This window comes from Nicotiana sylvestris, chromosome 7, assembly GCF_000393655.2.
Source record: "Nicotiana sylvestris chromosome 7, ASM39365v2, whole genome shotgun sequence".
Lineage (NCBI taxonomy): Eukaryota > Viridiplantae > Streptophyta > Magnoliopsida > Solanales > Solanaceae > Nicotiana > Nicotiana sylvestris.
In genome coordinates, this window is record NC_091063.1 from 90,387,796 (window position 1) to 90,409,401 (window position 21,606).

The 21,606-nt window shown below is 37.6% G+C and overlaps 2 protein-coding genes and 1 non-coding gene across 3 annotated transcripts; all 3 read left to right on the plus strand.

Moving 5' to 3' along the window:
- Positions 1–1,444: 1,444 nt before the first annotated feature.
- Positions 1,445–6,347, plus strand: LOC104225869 (polyadenylate-binding protein 2-like). Its single transcript, XM_009777750.2, has 6 exons — positions 1,445–1,590; positions 1,739–1,841; positions 3,245–3,312; positions 5,535–5,726; positions 5,846–5,976; positions 6,076–6,347. Exons 1-6 carry the CDS (start codon positions 1,543–1,545, stop codon positions 6,122–6,124), a joined length of 591 nt encoding a protein of 196 aa, XP_009776052.1. The 5' UTR covers positions 1,445–1,542; the 3' UTR covers positions 6,125–6,347.
- A 681-nt stretch (positions 6,348–7,028) lies between these two features.
- TRNAM-CAU (transfer RNA methionine (anticodon CAU)) lies at positions 7,029–7,113 on the plus strand. Its single transcript is given in 2 exon segments — positions 7,029–7,066; positions 7,078–7,113. It is a non-coding gene; the product is annotated as a tRNA-Met (tRNA).
- Positions 7,114–17,409: 10,296 nt separating this feature from the next.
- Positions 17,410–18,343, plus strand: LOC138874203 (uncharacterized mitochondrial protein AtMg00300-like). The gene is made up of 2 exons (XM_070152751.1): positions 17,410–17,984; positions 18,065–18,343. Exons 1-2 carry the CDS (start codon positions 17,440–17,442, stop codon positions 18,069–18,071), a joined length of 552 nt encoding a protein of 183 aa, XP_070008852.1. The 5' UTR covers positions 17,410–17,439; the 3' UTR covers positions 18,072–18,343.
- The last annotated feature ends 3,263 nt before the right edge of the window (positions 18,344–21,606 follow it).

Consider the following 21,606-nt stretch of genomic DNA (forward strand, 5'->3'; position numbering starts at 1 on the left):
GAAGAGAGAGAGAGAAGCAGATGAAGGTAAGAATATGTGGAGTCTTTTCACGCGCTCAACATAAGTGTAATACACACAAGGTGCCATGTGAGCAATTTGTGTCTAATAGGTATATTTTAACTTAAATTAAGTGTGTAAGTGTTTAAATGAAAAATTCAAGTTTAAGGGGTTATATGTGTATTTGACCTATTGAAAAGGTATGTGGAGTACTTCAATCACGAGAGAACAAGTTTTAGTATACTATTGTGTTTGTTTGTATATATAAATTTTATTAATATTAATTTTGGGCTCCAACGCAAGTAATATAAGAAAGTATGCATCACAAAATAATCAAACAAAAATAAATAAATCCATGGCCCCGGCAACGAAGTGAATCCAGGCATGCTCATCAATTAAAGAAAATTAGTTCTCCATTTCACATCTCAATCTTAGAGAAACAGAAATGATTTATTTGAATGCACTACTACCATAACCTTTGCAACTAATTCAAGAAGTAGAAGTTGGTGCATGGTGAGTGACAGGAATTCTGTAGTTGAAACTTTTGATGAAAGCTTGCAACTAAAATATTAAGTAGTAAAAATGAAGAATGAAATGTTAACTAATTACCTATAGTAAGTTATATCCTATAACTTAATACAACGAGACTAGTCAGTAAAAACGAAAAAACACTGAAACAATAGCTCCCTTATTTTATTTTTTTAAGGTTTTCCTGAAAAACGGCGTGCTAGTGATGCTTTGGGAAAGTGAGGACTTTCTAAGTTGCTAATCTTATGATTGATCTTTGAGGATTGCTTCTCCGTAACAAATGTATTCCTCCTCATTTTTCAATAACACATCAAATAGGTTTGGACCTTTTTGCTTGAATTATTTGTGATCTCGATTTTTTTTTAAATTCGAAACCAAATAAAAAATCAATTCAAAATTTTCTATTTTATAAAAAATTTATTTAATTTGGTTTTAGGTTTATAAAAAAAATGCCCACCCCTAGTTAAAAGTGTAATTTTTTTATTAAGATAGTATCTGAAGTTATGAATAAGGCATCAGATACAATATTTTAAAATATTGGATATTTTATTGATTTAAAGTGGGTCTTCTTTTTGATTTTTTTGTTTCAACAAAGTGGGTCTACTCTGTAACGAGCCTCTCAAATTACTACCGCTTGGGCCTAAACTCCTGAACCGGCAGGAAGAAGAAGCACACCCGAACCCCCCTTCTAACTAGGCAGAAGGATTGAGATTTTCAATAATCCTTTTAGTTGTTTTAATTGGTACAATTGCTCTAGCTCGTCAATAAAAAAATTCTATTAAAACTTGAAATTCAAATTAAATTTTGTTCAGTCTTATTACATTCATATTCCTTCAATTCTATATTCATATACACAACTAAATAAAATAAAAATAAAGAATTTCTACTATTACTAGTACGGAGTACATGTTATTTGGGTGTCTTTTCTTAATTTCGACCTGTCAAATTAATTTTATTGAGAGAAAGAGGTCGCTGCCTGTTTGGCACTGTTAAAAAGAGCGGGAGAGAGGACCGGCAATGGAGGACGACGTGGAGATGGCTGCGTCAGAAAACGGCGCCGTGGTGGTTCGTCTGTATTCGGGCTTTTGTTCCTTCGGTTTTGTTCAATTCTTCAGTTCATCTGTTGTTTTTCTTGTTTCCTGAAACCCTAATTCATGATATTCGCACTTATATGAATAATAATAAAAATAATAGTAATGATGTGTGTAAGCAGGAATTGGATGACATGAAGAAGAGATTGAAAGAAATGGAAGATGAAGCGGCTGCTCTCCGTGAAATGCAGGCCAAAGTCGAGAAAGAAATGGGTTCTGTTCAAGGTCTCCCTCTCTCTCTTTTGCTCTGTGTGTGAATTTGATTTATTACTGAAATTCTCGATACATATATTGATTATTCGTGTGTGATTTTTCTAGTGGACAATTATGGGCCTGTAGAATGGTTTTTTAATTATATTTATTTGTGGAAGAGGTAGCTAAACTGATCTTATTACATGGTTCTTATTACTTTATAGATCCTATTGGAAGGTGGGTGTGTGATATACATGTAAATACTTGGGTGGAGGGTGTCCAAGCAAGGTCTCCCTCTCTCTTTGAAATATTATGGAAAAAATTTGTTTCTTGATTGATAAAATAGATGCTTTATGCTAGTATTTTCATTTTTCAAGTAGACAATTCTTTTATGTGTATAAGATGATTTTGGTTTATATGTACTTGTGGAAGAGGTAGCTAGATTGATCTTATTATGTACTAGTTGTTATGAACTTAAGTCCTGTTGGGAATTAAAACAGGGTGGGTAAAATATAATTTGAAGCTTTTTTACGTAATATGATGAGTTAGCTGCCTGTAGCGCCTGGAATTTCTGTTTTGCAAATAAATAATGAACCGGAAAGGATAGTCTTTAGCTAGCCAGACCAGCACGTTAGATAAAAGCCTTTTAAAATATTAGTCCATTATAGCAAAGGGTGGAGTAGCAATAAAATCTATGTTGATGCTATCTTGTCTGTTTACTTGAAGTTGGTATGTCCTATTGGGGGCATAAGTGGCAAACTAGCTTTTTGTTTGTTAAAACTAACAAAACTACAACCTTAGGTTAGATATGCTGATATAGATGGTGTTCAATTATCTTGCTTTTTGTTCTGTTGCGTAAGGAAGGTTCTATTAATATTATCAACGACAAACAACAACAACAACAACAACAACCCAGTAATAATTCCACAAGTGGGGTCTGGGGAGGGACCTTACCCGAGAGGCTATTTTCGGGAGACTCTCGGCTCAAAGACTCTACTAATATTATTCATGGTGTTATTTTTGTCAATAATCAGTACTAATCAATATTTGTTTGCACCTCGTTACCTTTTAAGATGTTTAATTATGATGACAGTGTGGGTGCAAGTAATATCTTGTTTCTTTCTAAAGCTTCAATGATGTAACTTGTGCCTCTCTTTCAAAACTATCTTTAACCCTTTTAACTTTGAATTAAACAATTTTAAAATGTTACTCTCTTCCTTTACATATTGAACTTTGAACCTAAATTTCAAAAGAGAGCTTCATCTCACTTTGTTTGGATGGTCTCGAGGATGTGCAATGGTTGGTTTATGAATGCTGTTTACATTTATATTTGTCAGATGCTTATCTCTAACAGTGAAGAAAGCATAAGTAGTCACGATCTCTGTTTCTCCTTTTTGTTGCATTTTTATTTAGTTTTTCACCTTAATTGAAGACAGACCCTGCTGCTGCTGCAAATCAGGCAAACAGGGAAGAAGTGGATTCTCGGTCTGTTTTTGTTGGAAATGTGAGACTTCTGCTTACTAAAATATATGATTCTTTAGTTAAATATCATCTTAAGCCTCTTCTGCATTGCAACTGTTTATTATTTACATCTGATTTTTTGTGTGTTTCATATCAATTGATGTTGCATCTTGAATTCTTCTTGGACATATGTGGAAATTAGTATTTTTGAGTTTAATTGGAAAACATCACTTCGTTGATTCCTGAAGCACAAAATTCAAATGCGATTATACTTTGGATTTTATCCTCCTGCTTTAATTTTTTTATTTAAGATCTATACTTTCTTTTGCTTTCTTTTTTCCTTAGAATGGATGTCTGCTATTGTTTTCATTTAAATATAGCTTTTCTGGCCCAAATTAAGTGGTGTATGGAATCATAGGAGACCAGTTATGCAGAAGTGGGACTACTACTCTTACTTTCGTGATATCTGTCATAGTTGGAAAACTGTCTTATTAATCAATCTTTCGTATTTGCCAATGTATTTCGCTTGCATAGAGCTATTTGAGAAATCTGAAGGGGATATCGGATGTAAAAAATTATTATCAAAAGTAGAATCATAATCAAGGAACATGTGAGCATCTGGCTCTTGATGGCTATAGAGAAGTGTGAATATAGCTACAACTTATTGACTATTTAGCATTGAAATGAATCACAAAGATTGACTCGGGATGTATTTGTTATGCTACAAACTATAGATAAGAAAGCAGAATCAATACCAATGATCGCAAGACCAGAATTCTAGGGTGAAAAAGGAGCAGAAATCTAGGGAGAAATTAACTCACAGTTGTAGAGACTGAAAGGAATTAAGACGACAGTAAGGAAAGGAAGATGTTAATAGAAGCATGAGAAAAGGAGTGTAATGAGCATGTTTCTACTCAAACTTCTTTTCTCATGTTTCTAATTCATGAACAATTGTTTCTATTAGGTTATAAGTCTTACCTTGATAAAGTACCTTTTAACAATCAATAGCTTAACAAAAATATAACCATTGGAGATCAGGAATTGTATGAACTGATATGTAAAGGTTGAAAGTGAAAAAGTTGGTGGATGTGTGGGAAACTAGTGTTGCTATAGATTTAGTTTGGTTTAGTTTGTAGGTGTTGCAGTCATCAATTTTGTTTGGATAAACTTTGTTTTTACTAAAAGAAAGGATGGCAAGAAAAAGATAGAGATTGAAAAAATAAACATAGTTAGATGTCCTTGAACTACGTATGGAAGAACTGGAGGTGATAGTGGTCTTGACGCGTACTAGATCTAGCTTGAGAGGCATTTGATATTTCTTCAGAGCTTGACTTACTAGTGTCTTGGTTCCATTAAAATCATAATACCAGTATGATTTAACTATTCTGGGAAGTTCAACAAGTTAGAATTAGCTTGTGGAGATGATACTTTTCCATGTTGTAATACTCTTAACGGTGGCTTTGTTGTTTTTCTTTCTCTAGCTCTATTTTTTATTCTGTTCAGTTCTTGATTTAGTAATTTTGAAGCTACTTGTGGGTTCTTTTTTCATTATTTTTCATTTCCAATGGATTGAATCAAATTGGTTTAATGGGAGCGTAACAGAAACCTATGTAGTGGTAAAGAACAACTGTAGCTTTAAGCAAAGATCATATCTCACTTATTACCAATTGAGACATCAGATTACGCTCCTATTTATATTCCATGCATTATAATTTGATTTTGAAGGACTGTAATCATTAATAATCAATAATGTACTTGGCTGTCAATCAATTTTTTTGGGGATAAATCTAGTTGGCTTTCTGTGAATTAGTACTCCTATTTTTGTGAGATCCAATTAGAATATAGAAATGGTTGAAAAACCTTTGTGATTATTTGACTGATATTCAGCAGTTTAAGTAAATATCTGGTCTGGAATGCACATGTAATTTTGATGAACCTGCTCCTGGTAATAATAATGACAGTTGGGGAAGGAATCTCCAACCATAGTTGCTCTTACTGTAGTTATTGCAATTTGCAGTTAAATATTTCTTTTGGTGAGGTCAAACAATATGATGATTTACCACTATTCTGTTTGGTTTCTTTTCTTTGAGTGGGTGATGGTGAGGTTGCAACTTTTTGTTGGTTTAATTTACTAAGCATGTCAACCAGGTGGTTACTTTCATTTGGACTTTTCTACAGCCAGTTTGACCTTTGGTCCAGTCTGAGAGTATCTCTTGTGTGTTCATCTGCGGTAATGAGTTTGAGAGGCTAAACTTGTTTTTATAGGTGGATTATTCATGCACTCCAGAGGAAGTGCAGCAGCATTTTCAGGCATGTGGGACTGTAAATAGAGTTACAATCCGAACTAACAAGTTTGGGCAACCTAAAGGGTATGCTTACGTTGAGTTTCTTGAAACGGAAGCTGTCCAAGAAGCTCTTCTTCTGAATGAATCTGAACTTCATGGCCGCCAACTTAAGGTCAGCCAGTTAGTCCCCTAAACCCACTTTGTTTATCCGGTTGATACATTTAAAAATATAAGTTCATTTCATTTCCGGCTTCCTACCCTTTCTCAATTGTGATTGCAAATGTTGTATAGGTATCAGCAAAGAGGACTAACGTACCTGGTATGAAGCTGTATCGTGCTAGGCGGCCCAATCCTCCCATGGGATTTCGAGGCCGGACACCATTTATGGCTGCTCCGTATTTTTTCCCTCCTTATGGATACGGGTAACAGTAATCGTTTTATACTTTTACAATAACTTGTGTTTGCTGAACACTCCCAATATTTATTAAATTTGTGACATTATTTTATTATTTATGCTGCAGAAAGGTTCCAAGGGCTAGGGCGCCAATGCGTTACAGCCCCTACTTCTGAGACAGCATTTCCTCTGAGACAGACATATACATATCTCTGGATGGTGGGATATTTCATTAAAAGCAGTAGCTTCTTATCCCCTGTATGGCAAATTGCCTTTCAGAATCTTATTTATCCTGAAATCCATTTTCAACTGGGCTTTGTGGCAAATATTGTGATCATGAATCCTGTTGATGTTGCGTCCTTAGAATTCAAGAAAAATATGCATGTTTCAAGTCTCCTATATTGTTTGCATTCTACCGGGGGGGTGGGGGTGGGGGTTTGGGAGAGAGAAATCCTTGTACATATCTTTTCTCTGGAAGTTTTGGACCATTATTGTGTTTTTTGGAGCTCATTTTCTGGTCTATAGGGTTTTGGGTTGCAACCAATCTGGCGAAGGGAGGCCTATTTGATGGAGGTTGAATGCGTTTGATATTATGATGGCAAATAATAAAATTTGTCATTGAGTAAGCGACATCACAATTGTCTAACCTGAAAATAAGAAGAAATTATCGACCAACTGGATTTTTTTAATGCGCGTATTCCTAATTATATTAGCAGTTTAGTAAACTTAAATAATTTACAAATGCATACTTTTAATTGCATCAATTTCTTAAATTTACCTTTAATGCATAACTTATTCGGATTTCGGAATCAGTCGAATATAAAAGCTCACCCTTTTAACTATGAGGAGACGTGTGGAACTCTCATCACTTTTATTTGTAACAAGGGATTTTTGGTACTTCCATAAATTTAGCTTACGTTAACAATCTTCCTTTACTTCTTTAAACGTTGTGTGGGATCAACCATTGTTACATAATATCCAGGAATATAAAGAACGCCATCTCTTTGTTTGTTGTTAAAAGCGTGAAGAACTGAATGTTTCAGCTGATATGATTCTTTTCTTGAAGACTTTATATCAACTGGGGTGGTGGCGCAGTTGGCTAGCGCGTAGGTCTCATAGCTTCTGAGTAATTCTGAGGTCGAGAGTTCGAGCCTCTCTCACCCCATTAATCATTTTGGAAGATCTTAACAACGTCAAGATCAGATCTTTCTTGTGTGCTGTTGATATTGCTTCCCGTTGGTTTTCACAACATGATCAACTAGTTTATCCAGCGTCAATGATCGAGGTGCTTTTTGGTTTCAAATCAGACGCAAAGAAGGAAAGAAAACACAATAGAAGTAATGACAATTTTATTTTTCCATTTTGCTAATAGCTTATATATCAGGTATAAAAGAGGGAGGAAAAATCAAGAGCATGAAAAGGGAAGTTGTCAAAAAAGAATATCCATTTACATTTCAGATGCAGGAAATATCTGTGAACTAGAAGATGAGAACAGAAAAATAGATGCTCAAAATCTAGTATAAATATTGGATCACCATCCTTTCTTCCCAGCAATTTGCTCAGAGTAGGTATAGAACGTAACACAAAATTAACAAAGACGTACGAACCCTGGTGATCGGGAGGGAATGCCAATAAAATAGGATTCCGCGCGTCTCCTACTGCTTAGCCTTGTTTAAATTGGCCCGTTCATCAATCAGTTCTCTCTTTTTACTACTCAACATTTCAGAATCTCCACTTGCATTTTAACCAATTGATCACCTCTCATGTTACTCAGAAAAGGCACACCTTTTTTTCCCTCGTCGTGTCTTGTATTGTCTTAGTCTATGGCAGAGTACCAGATGAAATATTTAGATCAACCATTTTCACGACGAGTCCATTACTTAAATGGTCACTCAACTATTCGAAATTATCTTGTAAAGTCATCGAACTTTCGTTTGTAACAAAAAAGTCACTTAACTATGCATGTAGCACTTAGAAAGTCACTCAACCAAATTTCTCAAACTTTTGATTGTCAAATACCTATTTTACCCTCTAAATTATTGACTTTTATTTTCTTCTTCTTTTTTTTACTTCTTTTAGTATTATGATTTTTTCTTTTTTTTTAATCAACATTATAGACTTATCTATAAAACAAATAAATTTTATTTACAAATAAAATAAAATAAAAAAATATTTTTCTAGCATATATAATTTCGAAATAATAACATAATTGAGCATAATTTTCAAAAATACATAATGTATATTATAAAAATATCTTTATTTTAAATAATTATTTTCTATAGTACGTGCATGGAATATATTTTTTAAAATTTTTATTTTATTTTATTCTCAATTGTGTAAATAAATTTTTGAGTTTTTGTTGTTAATATCAAAATTATTATAACGAATAAATTGTTTTAATTAATTTTCTACTATGCTCAATATTTTATTATTCCAGCATTAGCTTAAATAGTATTTTTATTTTTTAAATTTATAAATAAAAGTTTATTTATTCTAAGGTAACTCCATAATATAAATTAAAAGGATAAAAAATTATAATATTTAAAAAGCTAAAAGAAAATAAAAAGAAGATAAAAAGTGATAATTTAGAGGGTAAAATAAGTATTTGGCGATCAAAAGTTTGAGAAATGTAGTTGAGTGACTTTCTGAGTGTTATAGGCATAGATAAGTGACTTTGCCGTTTCAAACGAAAGAAAAATGACTTTAGTAGATAATTACGGATAATTGAGTGACCATCTAAGTAATGAACTCCTATTTTCACCTACTTTAGGAACCTTTATCGATGTTCCCTAATAATATAAGAAACATTGAAAGTGTAGATGATTATTGTGACGTGTCGCTTTAGTAAAGGATTTGGAATGTATAATTCATGTATAGTATGTTCATTCATATATAATCTATATATTTATACTAATTAGAAAAAATAAACAGTAAATATATACCAATTAAAAAAAGAAAACAATAAATCTTATCGGCTATTTGTATAAGGAGCCCATTTTTTATTATCACAAAAAAGATATCCTGAGCCTCCACTTCTCCTGTGTTGTCTTCGGACCGAACCTTTAGGGAACTTTCAAGTGGAGTCGCTGGGACTTCTTCACCCAGCCATCACCTCTAGACTTGGTGCAAATTTTTGGTTTCATTTTTTAGTGAAAGATACCCTACTGCAATTTTTTTTTTTGGCAGCTACAATATGTTGTTGTGCAAGTAAGGAATTAAGACGACAGTAAGGAAAGGAAGATGTTAATAGAAGCATGAGAAAAGGAGTGTAATGAGCTACAACTAGTATTTACAATGTATCCATAAGGGGTTCGAGAGTCTTATTTATGGGGAGAATTTATGAGACAAGTGTTATGCTGTCACTTGTGTGTGCCTCTTTGTGAGGTTGTTCTGTCGTTATTTTGTACACCGTCACACATGTGTTGCTCCCAAATGCACACGTAAGTATATGTGGTCTACAAGTAATATATGATTGTAAGTCCAGATATCATACACACGGAGACTTGTGATTAACTATGAACTAAATTAAACCCAAACAATTAATCTATTCAAGCAATTTTCTAAAGTATGAATATTTAACTAAAACTAATCTAGAGTAACAAACTAAGAGATTAAAGGAAACAAGTTGTCGAAATTAGACACAAATTCAATGGGAGCTGATATTCTAGAGCCAAGGGTTAGCTAACAATCCCGTTGAGTTTTTCACTTAAATTGTCTAATTAATTTATCTTGTTTATTGATTAACATGGTTAATATTACTCGTAGTATTCTCCCGAAGGACTACTTGCCTATTCAAGCTAACCTAACGCCTATATTCCTATAGAATTAGGATTAACAAGAACGCATTAATAATTCCCGTATAATAACCAAGTAAGGCGATTAGGTATATCCCAATCCTAACCGCAAATCTGTTTTTCGTAGTTCAGGTTCAAGATATCGCTCTACTCAATCTTATATGCAATCTAGAATTCCCTCTCCCGAGTTCAATCCTAGATACGCAGATAGTATTTAAATTGGTGATCAAGCAATCAATTAATTAAGCACAAGATTGAATAAATAAACCAATATGATAAAATAATAAGAATAATTCAAGCTTCAAACTACAACATTCATGTAGCACCCCACGACTCTAGAACTAATAAACTATAAAGTTAAAGGAAGAGAAGATAAAGAAAAACTGAGAATCCTTGCTCCTGAATGTTCCGTGCGTGTATTTTCCTCTCAAAGTGGTGCCCCCCTCCAAAATAGGTTTAAACTTGATTTTATACGAGTTGGGAGCGTCTTGGGTTAAAATTACCTTGTCTCGGCGAAGTAGGACAACTTCCCGTCACCCAGTGCCCAGGGTAGCGTGGGACGCTAGCCCTGGCACTGGGAATTTTGGCACTTCTGGAAACTGCGCCACAGGTAGCGCCCCATGCTACCCTGGGTGATACACTGTCCAAATTTTTCACTTTGTTCCCTTTTTGCTTCAAACCGTGCACATTCGTCCCACATTGCCTCCTGATGATTCCTACCCATAAAATTATCACGAATTAGCATAAATTATTACATTACACATCCAAAATCTACAAAACATGAGTAAAATGCAAGGTAATATGCATATAAATATACATATTTTAAACTGAATATCAACACCCCACACTTAGACTTTTGCTCTCCCTCGAGCAATGGAACTATAAACTACACCCTAACAATGTACACATCAACCATGGAGGAGCAATTCAATTTTTTTTACAACATAAACTTTACCAATGACCATGGTTGAGCAACAATTAAACTGTAGCATATGCAATCACTTACACTTCCCTTTACTTATGTCATTCTTCAAAAATATTTACAACAAAGACAACGTGCTTATAACAATCCTAGCCTAAAAAACCGACTCAATATTACAATGCACTCATGGCTTGAACACCCAACATCACAGAGCAGTCTAATAACGATACCTATTCTTCGTGAAATCGTGTTCCCTCATAACAAGAACAAGAGAGTAAGTTGAATTCACACATTTGAATCTCATGATCAAATATAATTTAAGGACTCACATCCATCAAAGAAAATCTCTCACTCTCACAAAGAAATCACATGCATGCAATGTCGCATCCCTTTTTCCCTTTTTTGATGGGGAAGTCCGGGTTTCGACATTCATGGGGGAACAATTCATTTCCTTTTGGGAATTAGGTATTTGAAGAGTCGCCACTTAACGGATTAAGGTGCGTTAGGGAACCTAGAGTGGTTAACTCATATAGCTAGTTTGCATTACCAGAGATTAGGGTAAGGGTTCGAAATAATCTTGAGGGGAAGGTGTTAGGCACCCCTCGCGGTCCACAACGGTGGGTCCCGGCCGAACTTAAACTATGTGAATTAGTCATTTTACAAGTAAATAATTTCAACACATATTCGCAAATTAAGGCATATTTTCACATTCTAACACACATGTATGATTCACGTAATGGAAGCAAGGGGAAGGTTTGAACAACTTGCTTATATATACATATATATATAAGAAAGTTCATAAATTTAAACACATAGGAATTGGGAAAGAGGAGTCCTAGGTTGGTTAGACTACATGATCATACCCATGCAATGCCCGGTAATCACTCATCAATGAGGGGTTACACGTGACATTAGCGCGCAATCATCATATCCTTTACTATCCAATTTCCTCCCCTTAGTCATAGCCTAAAGCATTCTAGCAACCTTAAGATATCATATGTGTGCACTACCCGTCCCTTCCTTGTGGACCTGGAGGTATTTAGGACCTCTAATTTAGGTAGTTCTAGACCATCCTAAGGTACTTAAAGGAGAAAAATCTAGGCGACAACAAAAACAATTAGGACTCAACTTAAAGAGATAACAATTAAAGGCTCATGTTTTACCCCTACAAACAGAATAAGTAAGTGCACGTCTCAAACAACAGTTTTCAGACATTTAAGAGAAACTCTAGAACATGATATCTAGGTGAGCAGAGAATATGCAGTATTGAGTTAGGACCAAAGTGTCAAAGACATATTCAGTTTGCCTACTGATTTTAAACCTGTTGAATATGAGCAGTCACAAATAATAGAGCGTAGTTTTATAGTTTGCAGGATTTTTAATCGCCTTGCCTATGCGTGTAATAGTGATTTCCTATGAGCATGGTATCTAATCATTGATGCAGTAAAACAGTAAACAATTTTTAAATGGGCAATTTGGATCTTATAGGCGTGCTTTCTAGTGATGTTAATTAACACAACATTGGAGAGATGAGTGGGTTAGTTAATTAAACTGATTCAGAACCTACATGCATGATTTCTAATTAAACTGATTTTAGATCTAACTAAAACTGATTTTAGATCCTATAAGCATGATTTCTACAATTAAGCTGATTTTAGACCCTATAGGCATGACTTTTAATTATGTAAAAGCAAGCAGAATTTATTTGAACCAAAGCAACTCCTATAGGCATATTATCTAACAAACACATTTGAACCAAATGAACCCAATAGGCATGTCATCTAACAAAATACTTTTGAATCGAAATGCACCCTATAGGCACACTATCTACGCAATTTTTTCCACAGTATACAACTACTCTCCCTTTTCACTAGTCATCCTAATATTTGTTTACAATAATTATTACAGACCAAGGATTGAATATATTACATAAATATAAATATACATTAAGCTATAGGGAGCCTGAAATAGGCCCAAAGAAAATCCTGGTGTAAAGCCTTCACTAGTCTCAAATGCCCAAGATTCCATAGCCCAATTTTGTGTCCAGGTGTGTCAGAGTTCCCTAAGGATCTCAAGTCCAGGTGTGTCAGAGTTCCCTAAGGATCTCAAGGATCCCGAGCAGTGCTCACACCCAGACTTTCCTCAAACAAAGACTGATTATGTGTAGTGTGGAAGTGACAGCCCTGATATTCCAGAGTTCAGAGAGATCTCAAGGACCTGTAAGTAGTACACATACCAGAGGGGCAGAACATAATAGCCTAAGAATAAGTGAGAGTGATTGACATGATTTGAAAGAGTTTTGGTAAACAATAGAAAGAGCGCATTAGGAGTGAAAAGATTTTCTGAAACCAGTACTAGTTAGGGTGGTAAACAGTTTGAGAAAAGTATGAAAAATATTTTTTGAAATCAGAAATGCAAGTCACAGAACAAATAATTTCAGAAGCATTTTGGGGCAAACAGGTTCCATATATGGAGAGAGGGGGGTTGGGGGACACATAGAATACAACCTAGTGTATAATCAAACAGATACACAAATTTCTCAAGAAGTTGTGGAATTGACAAGTTAGTTACAAAGATTACAACAAAGACATGTTGAGAACACATAGGTCTTAGACATGACCAATACACACAACTAGAGTACTTTGAAGGGCTAGATATCTTAATAGGATCTCATTAGTAAAGTAGAGTAGGTAAGACTCAGATGAACAAACTAGACAAGCACTTCATGAATCATTCAAAGTTTAGAAATACTAATCACATATAGAACAAGCAGAATTTAGACATGCTGGGTGAGATAGTAAACAAATAATGTAGCTTGGACATACTAGTGAACAAATAGGATTCATGCAGTTATCTCAAAACAGGATTGGATATGCTAAACAATAAACAGATCCTTGTGGGCAAATAAGCTAGTCATAACCTCTAACATAACAGACTTCAATATGCTAAGTGAGACAGTAGTTAGGCAGTGTAGTCTAGGCATACTGGTTACATATTGGGCAACATGATAATAAAACAATAAACAGGATTGTAAGTCACAACTAATGAACTGAACCAACAAAGAAACACATAGTTTTAGAATTTGAATCGAATCAGGACATACCATTTAAGGAGAGAATACAGAGTATAGAGCAGAGATGGTGCAAATAGCCAGCCTTGGCTTACAGCCGGCTAGATTAGTGAGAATTGCAAGTAACAGAAGAGAATAGAGAGCTTTTGAGAGTATTAGAGTATTGATGAACTAGTGTGAGAGTATGAGAGGATGTTCAGGCCTTAGCTAGCCAGTTTGTGAGATTGGATCTTTCGGAGCCCAGTCGGGTTCTAGCTTGCGTGGTTTCTCGGTCTTCTTTATTTGATCGAAACAGGGAGCATCATTATGATGAGCCTCATTTGCTTGTCCTCAAGGACAAGGTTCAACATGGTGATGCCAGAGATGTGACTATTGGTAATGACGGGGTATTGAGGATGCAGGGTCGGATTTGTGTACCCAATATTGATGGGCTTTGGGAGTTGATTCTAGAGGAGGCCCATAGTTTGCGATATTCTATTCATCTAGGTGCCGCGAAGATGTATCAGGATTTGAGACAGCACTATTGGTGGAGGCGGATGAAGAAAGATATAGTTGGATTTGTAGCTTGGTGCCTCAATTGTGAGCAGGTGAAGTATGAGCACCAGAGACCGGGTGGGTTGCTTTAGCAGATAGAGATTCCGGAGTGGAAGTGGGAGCGGATCACCATGGACTTTGTAGTTGGGCTCCCACGGACTTTGAGGAAGTTCGATGCCATTTGGGTGATTGTGGATCGGCTGACCAAGTTCGCGCATTTCATTCCTGTGTGTACTGCTTATTCTTCATAGCGGTTGGCAGAGATTTATATCCAGGAGATTGTTCATCTGCATGGTATTCCAGTTTCCATCATTTTGGATAGAGGTACTCAGTTCACATCACGGTTCTGGAGGGTCGTTCAGCATTAGTTGGGTACACAGGTGGAGTTGAGTACAATATTTCACCCTCAGACGGACAGATAGTCCGAGCGCACTATTCAGATTCTTGAGGATATGCTCTGTGCATGTGTGATTGAGCTTGGAGGGTCTTGGGATCAGTTCTTGCCATTGGAGGAGTTTGCCTACAACAACAACTATCAGTCCAGCATTCAGATGGCATTGTATGAGGCTTTATATGGTAGGCTGTGTAGATCCCCGGTGGGATGATTTTAGCTGGGTGAGGCTAGATTATTGGGCACAAACTTGGTTGAGGATGCTTTGGAGAAGGTTAAGGTGATTCAGGATAGACTTTGTACAGCCCAATCCAGACAGGAGAGTTACGCGGACCGGAAAGTTCGTGATGTTTCCTATATGGTTGGAGAGCGGGTCCTGCTTCGGGTATCATCTATGAAGGGTGTTATGAGATTCGGGAAGAAAGTGAAGTTGAGTCGAGGTTTATTGGTCATTTTGAGATATTTAGGCGTGTTGAGGAAGTTGCTTATGAGCTCGCCTTACCTCCCATCTTGGCAGGAGTTCATCCGATATTTCATATTTCGATGCTCCAGAGGTATCACGGTGATCTGTCGCACGTGTTGGATTTCAGTTCAGTCCAGTTGGACAAGGATCTATCTTATGTTGAGGAGCTAGTGGCGATATTGGACAGGCAAGTTCGAAAGTTGAGGTCAAAGAACATTGCATTAGTAAAGGTTTAATGGCGGGGTCAGCCAATCGAGGAAGTGACCTAGGAGATTGAGCAGGATATGTGCAGCTGTTACCCTCATCTTTTCACTACTTTAGGTATGTCTCTATGCTCGTTCGAGGACGAACGAATGTTTAAGTGTGGGAGGATGTAACGACCCGGCCGGTCGTTCTAAGAATTTATGCCCCGAACCCCTATTAACTGCTTTTCCCATGTTTATTTTTGCTACTGTGAGTTGCCGGGAGGGTTTATTTGGAGTTTCAGAGAGTTTTGGGACACTTAGTCCCTAAATGAGAGTTTAGGTTATAGAATTTGGGTTGTAGTCGGAATAGTGTTAAGACGGCCTTGGAATGGAATTCCGATGGTTCCGCTAGCTCCGTTGGGTGATTTTGGGTTTAGGAGCGTGTTCGGATTGTGTTTTGGAGGCCCATAGCTAATTTAGGCTTGAAATGCCGAAAGTTGAATTTTTGAAGTTTCTGGTTCGATAGTGAGATTTTGATCCGAGGATCGGAATGGAATTTTTGAAGTTGGAGTAGCTCCGTAGTGTTGAATGTGACGTGAGTGCAAAATTTTAGGTCTTTCGGACGAGGTTTGATAGACTTTTTGATCGAAAGCATAATTTGAGAGTTTTTGAAGTTCTTAGGCTTGAATCCGATGCTAAATTTGTGTTTTGAGTATTCCGAAGATTGGAACAAGTTTGAATGATGTTTTAGGATTGGTTGGTGAAGGTGTTGGTTTATGTTTAGTCAACAATGGCATGCCAATTGGAAGAGTTGGTGGAAAGAGTTGGTGTGGATGCTAGGAGGAAGCTTCCTCCTTTGATGTCACCCATGACATCAAGAGGAGGTAGTTTGATGTCACCAATGACATCAAGAGGAGGTCTTTACCTCTATAAATAGATGCACTCCTTCATTTGTAGAAACCATCCCAAAAATAATACAACACATTGTAGTGAGTAGAGAGTTAAGAGAGAAATTCTCTCAAGTGTAATTGGGAACTCTCCCCTTCCTTTGTTAATATTAAAAAGGCAACTGTTCTCTGGTGGACGTAGGATTATTTTGATCTGAACCACGTTAAATCTTGTGTTCTTTCTTTTACGTTTCCGCTAACAATTGGTATCAGAGCAACATGATTCTTTAACGATCCAAGGAGGAAGAACAAGCAAAGATGAGTTCCATGAAGTTTGAAATTGATAGATTCAGTGGACGCAACAACTTCAATATCTGGAAGATCCAGATGATGGCGTTACTGCGGAGGGAAGGTTCAATCCATGCTATTGACGGAAAGTATCCTAAGGATATATCAGCTCCCGACAAGGAGAAGATTGAAGGGGATGCATTGAGTGCAATCCAACTATCCCTTGCACCTAACGTGCTTTGTGAAGTGAGTACGGGTACCGAAGAGACGGCCAAACAGTTATGGGAAAAGCTAGAAGGGCTATACCAAGACCGATCAGTGACAACAAGGATGTTGTTACAACGGCGTCTTCACACATTTAAGATGGGGTCAGGTACTTCGTTACAAGATCATTTAGATGCGTTCAATAAACTTGTCATGGACTTACAGATTGCAGGAATTAAAAAGGAGGAGGAGACGCTTGCATGTGCTTTGCTATTTTCATTGACTTCAGGATATCGTGATATTGAGAATTCAATGATGTATAGCAAGGAGCCTATCAAGCTTGAGCAAGTGCGGCAGACACTTAACTCTAGTGATGTGCGGAGGCACATTGAAGGAGATAGAGATGACCAGGCAAGTGGGCTCTTTGTGAGAGGCTGGACTAGCCAATAGGGAAAGAGCAAATCAAAGCACAGATCAAAGTCTCGTGTGAACAAGAAGAATACAGAGTGTTGGGGTTGTGGCAAGAAGGGTCACTTTGAACGAGACTGCCCAATGTCAAAGTCCAAGGAAAAGGCGAGTGCATCCACAGTTGAACAGGTACATGATTTTGATAATGATTATGTACTAACAACATCGTGTAATAATAATAGTAGTTATGGAAACAAATGGGTGTTAGACTCTGCTTGCACTCTGCATATGACGTTCCGAAAAGACTGGTTTAGCAGCTATGAGAAAAGTGGAGGAACCGTAGTAATGGGCAATAATGCAACTTGTGCAATAGTTGGCATTGGCTCAGTTCGGGTTCGCTGCCATGATGGAGTCGTGAGGACTATTACACAAGTCCGTCATGTTCCTGATCTGAAGAAGAATTTGATCTCCCTGAGTACTCTGGATGAACAAGGCTACAGGTACATGAGCGAAGCAGGAACTATAAAGGTGACTAAAGGTTCTTTAGTCATGCTGAAAGGCAAGCTGGAGAACGGCCTTTACACATTGGCCGGAAGCACCATTGTTGGCTCTGCAAATGCATCTACAGTGCAGTTATCTAATGATGACAAGGCAAGACTATGGCACATGAGACTGGGTCATATGAGCGCACGTGGACTGGAGATGTTGAGCAATCGTAAACTTTTGGAAGGTGAGAAGATCAGCACGCTTGACTTCTGTGAGCACTGCGTTCTAGGGAAGCAGAAGAAGGTCAGCTTCAGCACTGGCAAACACAAGACAAGAGGAGTGCTAGACTACATCCATTCAGATTTATGGGGTCCCTCTAAACTTCCATCGAAGGGCAAAAAGAGGTATCTTCTCACTTTTATTGATGATTTCTCACGAAAGGTTTGGGTGCATTTTTTGAAGGCAAAAAGTGATGCTTTTGAAGCATTTAAAGAGTGGAAGATTTTGGTTGAAAATCAAATGGAGCGGAAAATCAAGTATCTTCGCACAGACAATGGCTTGGAGTTTTGCAATGAAGAGTTTAATGAATTCTGCAAGGTTCATGGGATCTCAAGACATAGGACTGTCAGGCATACCCCACAGCAGAATGGAGTTGCCGAGAGAATGAACAGAACTCTTCTTGAAAAGGCTCGTTGTATGCTCCTACAAGCCAAAATGTCCAAAGTATTTTGGGCTGAAGCAGTTCACACTGCTGCTCATATTGTCAATCGATCTCCAGCATCGGCAATTGACTTTAAGACTCCGAATGAGGTATGGTCAGGTGAACCCTCTAACTATTCATACTTACGAGTATTTGGGTGTCCAGCTTATTATCACGTTAATGAAGGAAAGCTTGAACCAAGGGCTAAGAAGGCCATATTCGTAGGGTATGTGGATGGAGTAAAAGGGTACAAACTTTGGTGTTTGTCTTTACTCAAATTTATAGTTAGTAGAGATGTCACCTTTGATGAATCCTCTATACTTGATCCCCGTAAAGTTTCCGTGGAGTTTTCAGGAAACAAGAACGACGAGCAGGTGGAGCTTCCGGTGGAGCTTGCCAAGGAAAAGGATCAAGAGACTCAGGTTAAAGATGAGTCAGAAGATGTAGACCTTGAAGAACTTGCTGTCAATGAACCATACACAATTGTAAAGGGGAGGGAGAAGAGGCAGACACAAGAACCGGAACGCCTTATAGATCAAGCAAAGTTGATTGCATATGTGTTCGTAGTTGCACAAGAAGAGATTAAGGATCTGGAGCCCTCCTCATATATTGAAGCAACTTCTTGCAAGGATGATGTACAATGGCGGTTAGCCATGACTGAAGAGATGGAGTCTCTTCACAAGAATCAGACATGGGTCTTAGTGAAAAGAAAAAAAGGGAAGAGGACAATTGGATGCAAGTGGGTTTACCAAAAGAAAGAGGGAATTCCTGAAGTGGAAGATGCTAGGTTCAAGGCGAGATTGGTTGCAAAAGGATTCAGTCAGAAGGAGGGAATTGACTACAATGAGATTTTCTCTCCAGTCGTGAAGCATAGCTCAATTCGCGTGCTACTAGCATTGGTTGCCCAATTTGACTTGGAGCTTCAACAGCTTGATGTCAAAACTGCTTTCTTACACGGTGATCTAGAAGAGACAATCTATATGGATCAGCCTGAAGGTTTCCTAGCTGAGGGAAAAGAAGATCACGTATGCCAACTAAAGAAGTCTTTGTATGGTTTGAAGCAATCCCCTAGACAGTGGTACAAGAGGTTTGATGCATTCATGACTACACATGAATTCTCAAGGAGTGCATTTGATAGCTGTGTGTATCACAAGAAGATGTCTGGTAACTCAATGATTTATTTACTGTTGTATGTTGATGATATGCTTATTGCTGCTAACAACATTACAGAGATAAATGCTTTGAAGAAACTGTTGAGTAAGGAATTTGACATGAAGGATTTAGGAGCTGCAAAGAAAATCCTTGGTATGGAGATTTCAAGAGAAGACGGTGTTGTACATCTTTCTCAGAAGAGGTATATTGAAAGGGTTCTCAAGAGATTCAATATGCATACGTGCAAGCCTGTAAGTACACCATTAGCTCCTCATTTTAAACTTTCAGAGTTACAAATGCCTCAGTCCGAGGATGAGGTGGAGCATATGTCAAAGATTCCTTATGCCAGTGCAGTTGGTAGCATTATGTATGCTATGGTATGCACACGTCCAGATATTGCTCAATCTGTAAGTGTGGTAAGTAGATACATGTCCAGCCCAGGAAAGAGGCATTGGGAAGCTGTCAAGTGGATATTGAGATATCTCAAAGGAGCTTCTGGTGTTGGTCTGACCTTTCGAAAAAGTGGTGGAGGTATTTCAATTCTCGGTTATGTAGATTCTGACTATGCAGGAGATCTTGACAGAAGAAGGTCCACAACTGGATACATCTTTACCCTCGTTGGCAGTGCCGTTAGTTAGAAGTCGACTCTGCAGTCGATTGTCGCTTTGTCTACGACAGAAGCAGAATACATGGCAGCAGCGGAGGCGGTAAAGGAAGCTATCTGGTTGAAAAGTTTAGTAGCGGAATTGAGTTTGGTTCAGCTGGAATCAACTCTTAGATGTGATAGTCAGAGTGCTATTCATCTAATGAAAAATCAGAGATTTCATGAGCGCACTAAACACATTGATGTCAGATTTCATTTTATTCGAGATGTTGTTGAAGAGGGAACTATCAAGGTCGTGAAGGTTATCACAGACGATAATGCTGCAGATATGTTGACCAAGATAGTCCCACTCGCTAAGTTTGCACACTGCAAGGACTTGGCGGGGGTGTGCATCAACTGATGCAACTCCGAAGAGAACAGTTGTTAGGTGGAGGTGGTATGTTCAACAATGGTTTGATTCTTCTTGTTTCTTACAACGGGGTTGCCCAGTAAGCTTAGAAGTTTTGGCCAGAGTTGTTCACACGCACGCTCGAAACGCAAACCAAGGTGGAGATTGAAGGTGTTGGTTTATGTTTAGTCAACAATGGCATGCCAATTGGAAGAGTTGGTGGAAAGAGTTGGTGTGGATGCTAGGAGGAAGCTTCCTCCTTTGATGTCACCCATGACATCAAGAGGAGGTAGTTTGATGTCACCAATGACATCAAGAGGAGGTCTTTACCTCTATAAATAGATGCACTCCTTCATTTGTAGAAACCATCCCAAAAATAATACAACACATTGTAGTAAGTAGAGAGTTAAGAGAGAAATTCTCTCAAGTGTAATTGGGAACTCTCCCCTTCCTTTGTTAATATTAAAAAGGCGATTGTTCTCTGGTGGACGTAGGATTATTTTGATATGAACCACGTTAAATCTTGTGTTCTTTCTTTTACGTTTCCGCTAATAGTTGGCATGTTTGGTTGAGGTCCTAGGGGCCTCGGGTGTGTTTCGGATGCTCAACGGGTCATTTTGGAACTTGTTAGAATTGCAGAAAAATTGCAGCAACCCAGTTCTGGTTTCCTTCTTCGCGTTCACGAGTAGGGTATCGCATTCGCGAAGAGGAGCTGGGGCTGGGGAAACTTTAATGATTCGCATTCGTGAAGGTTCTCCCGTGTTCACGAAGCTGGAGGAGATGTTGTATCGCATTCGCGACCTGGGAATCGCGTTCGCGATAGAGGAAGCTGGACCCAAGCGAAGTTGTACTTTGCGAACGAGAGGGTCCTATGTGTTCACGAAGAAGGAATAACTGGGCAGTATTTAAATAGCCAATCCGCAACCCTTTTTATTTTTTCACTATTTTTGAACGGGATTGAAGCTTTTGAGGGAGATTTTTGAGGAAACCAAAGGAGAATCACTTGGAGGTAATATTCTTGACTTCATAACTCGTTTATATGTGATTAAAGGTCTAATTAGTGGTAAACAATTAGGAAATAATCAATGCAAAATGGGTAATTAGGGCTTGAGATTTAGAGACCTTAAAATGGGTATTTTAGGGGTCAACTGAACTCCGATTTCAGTGTTCTTGATATATATA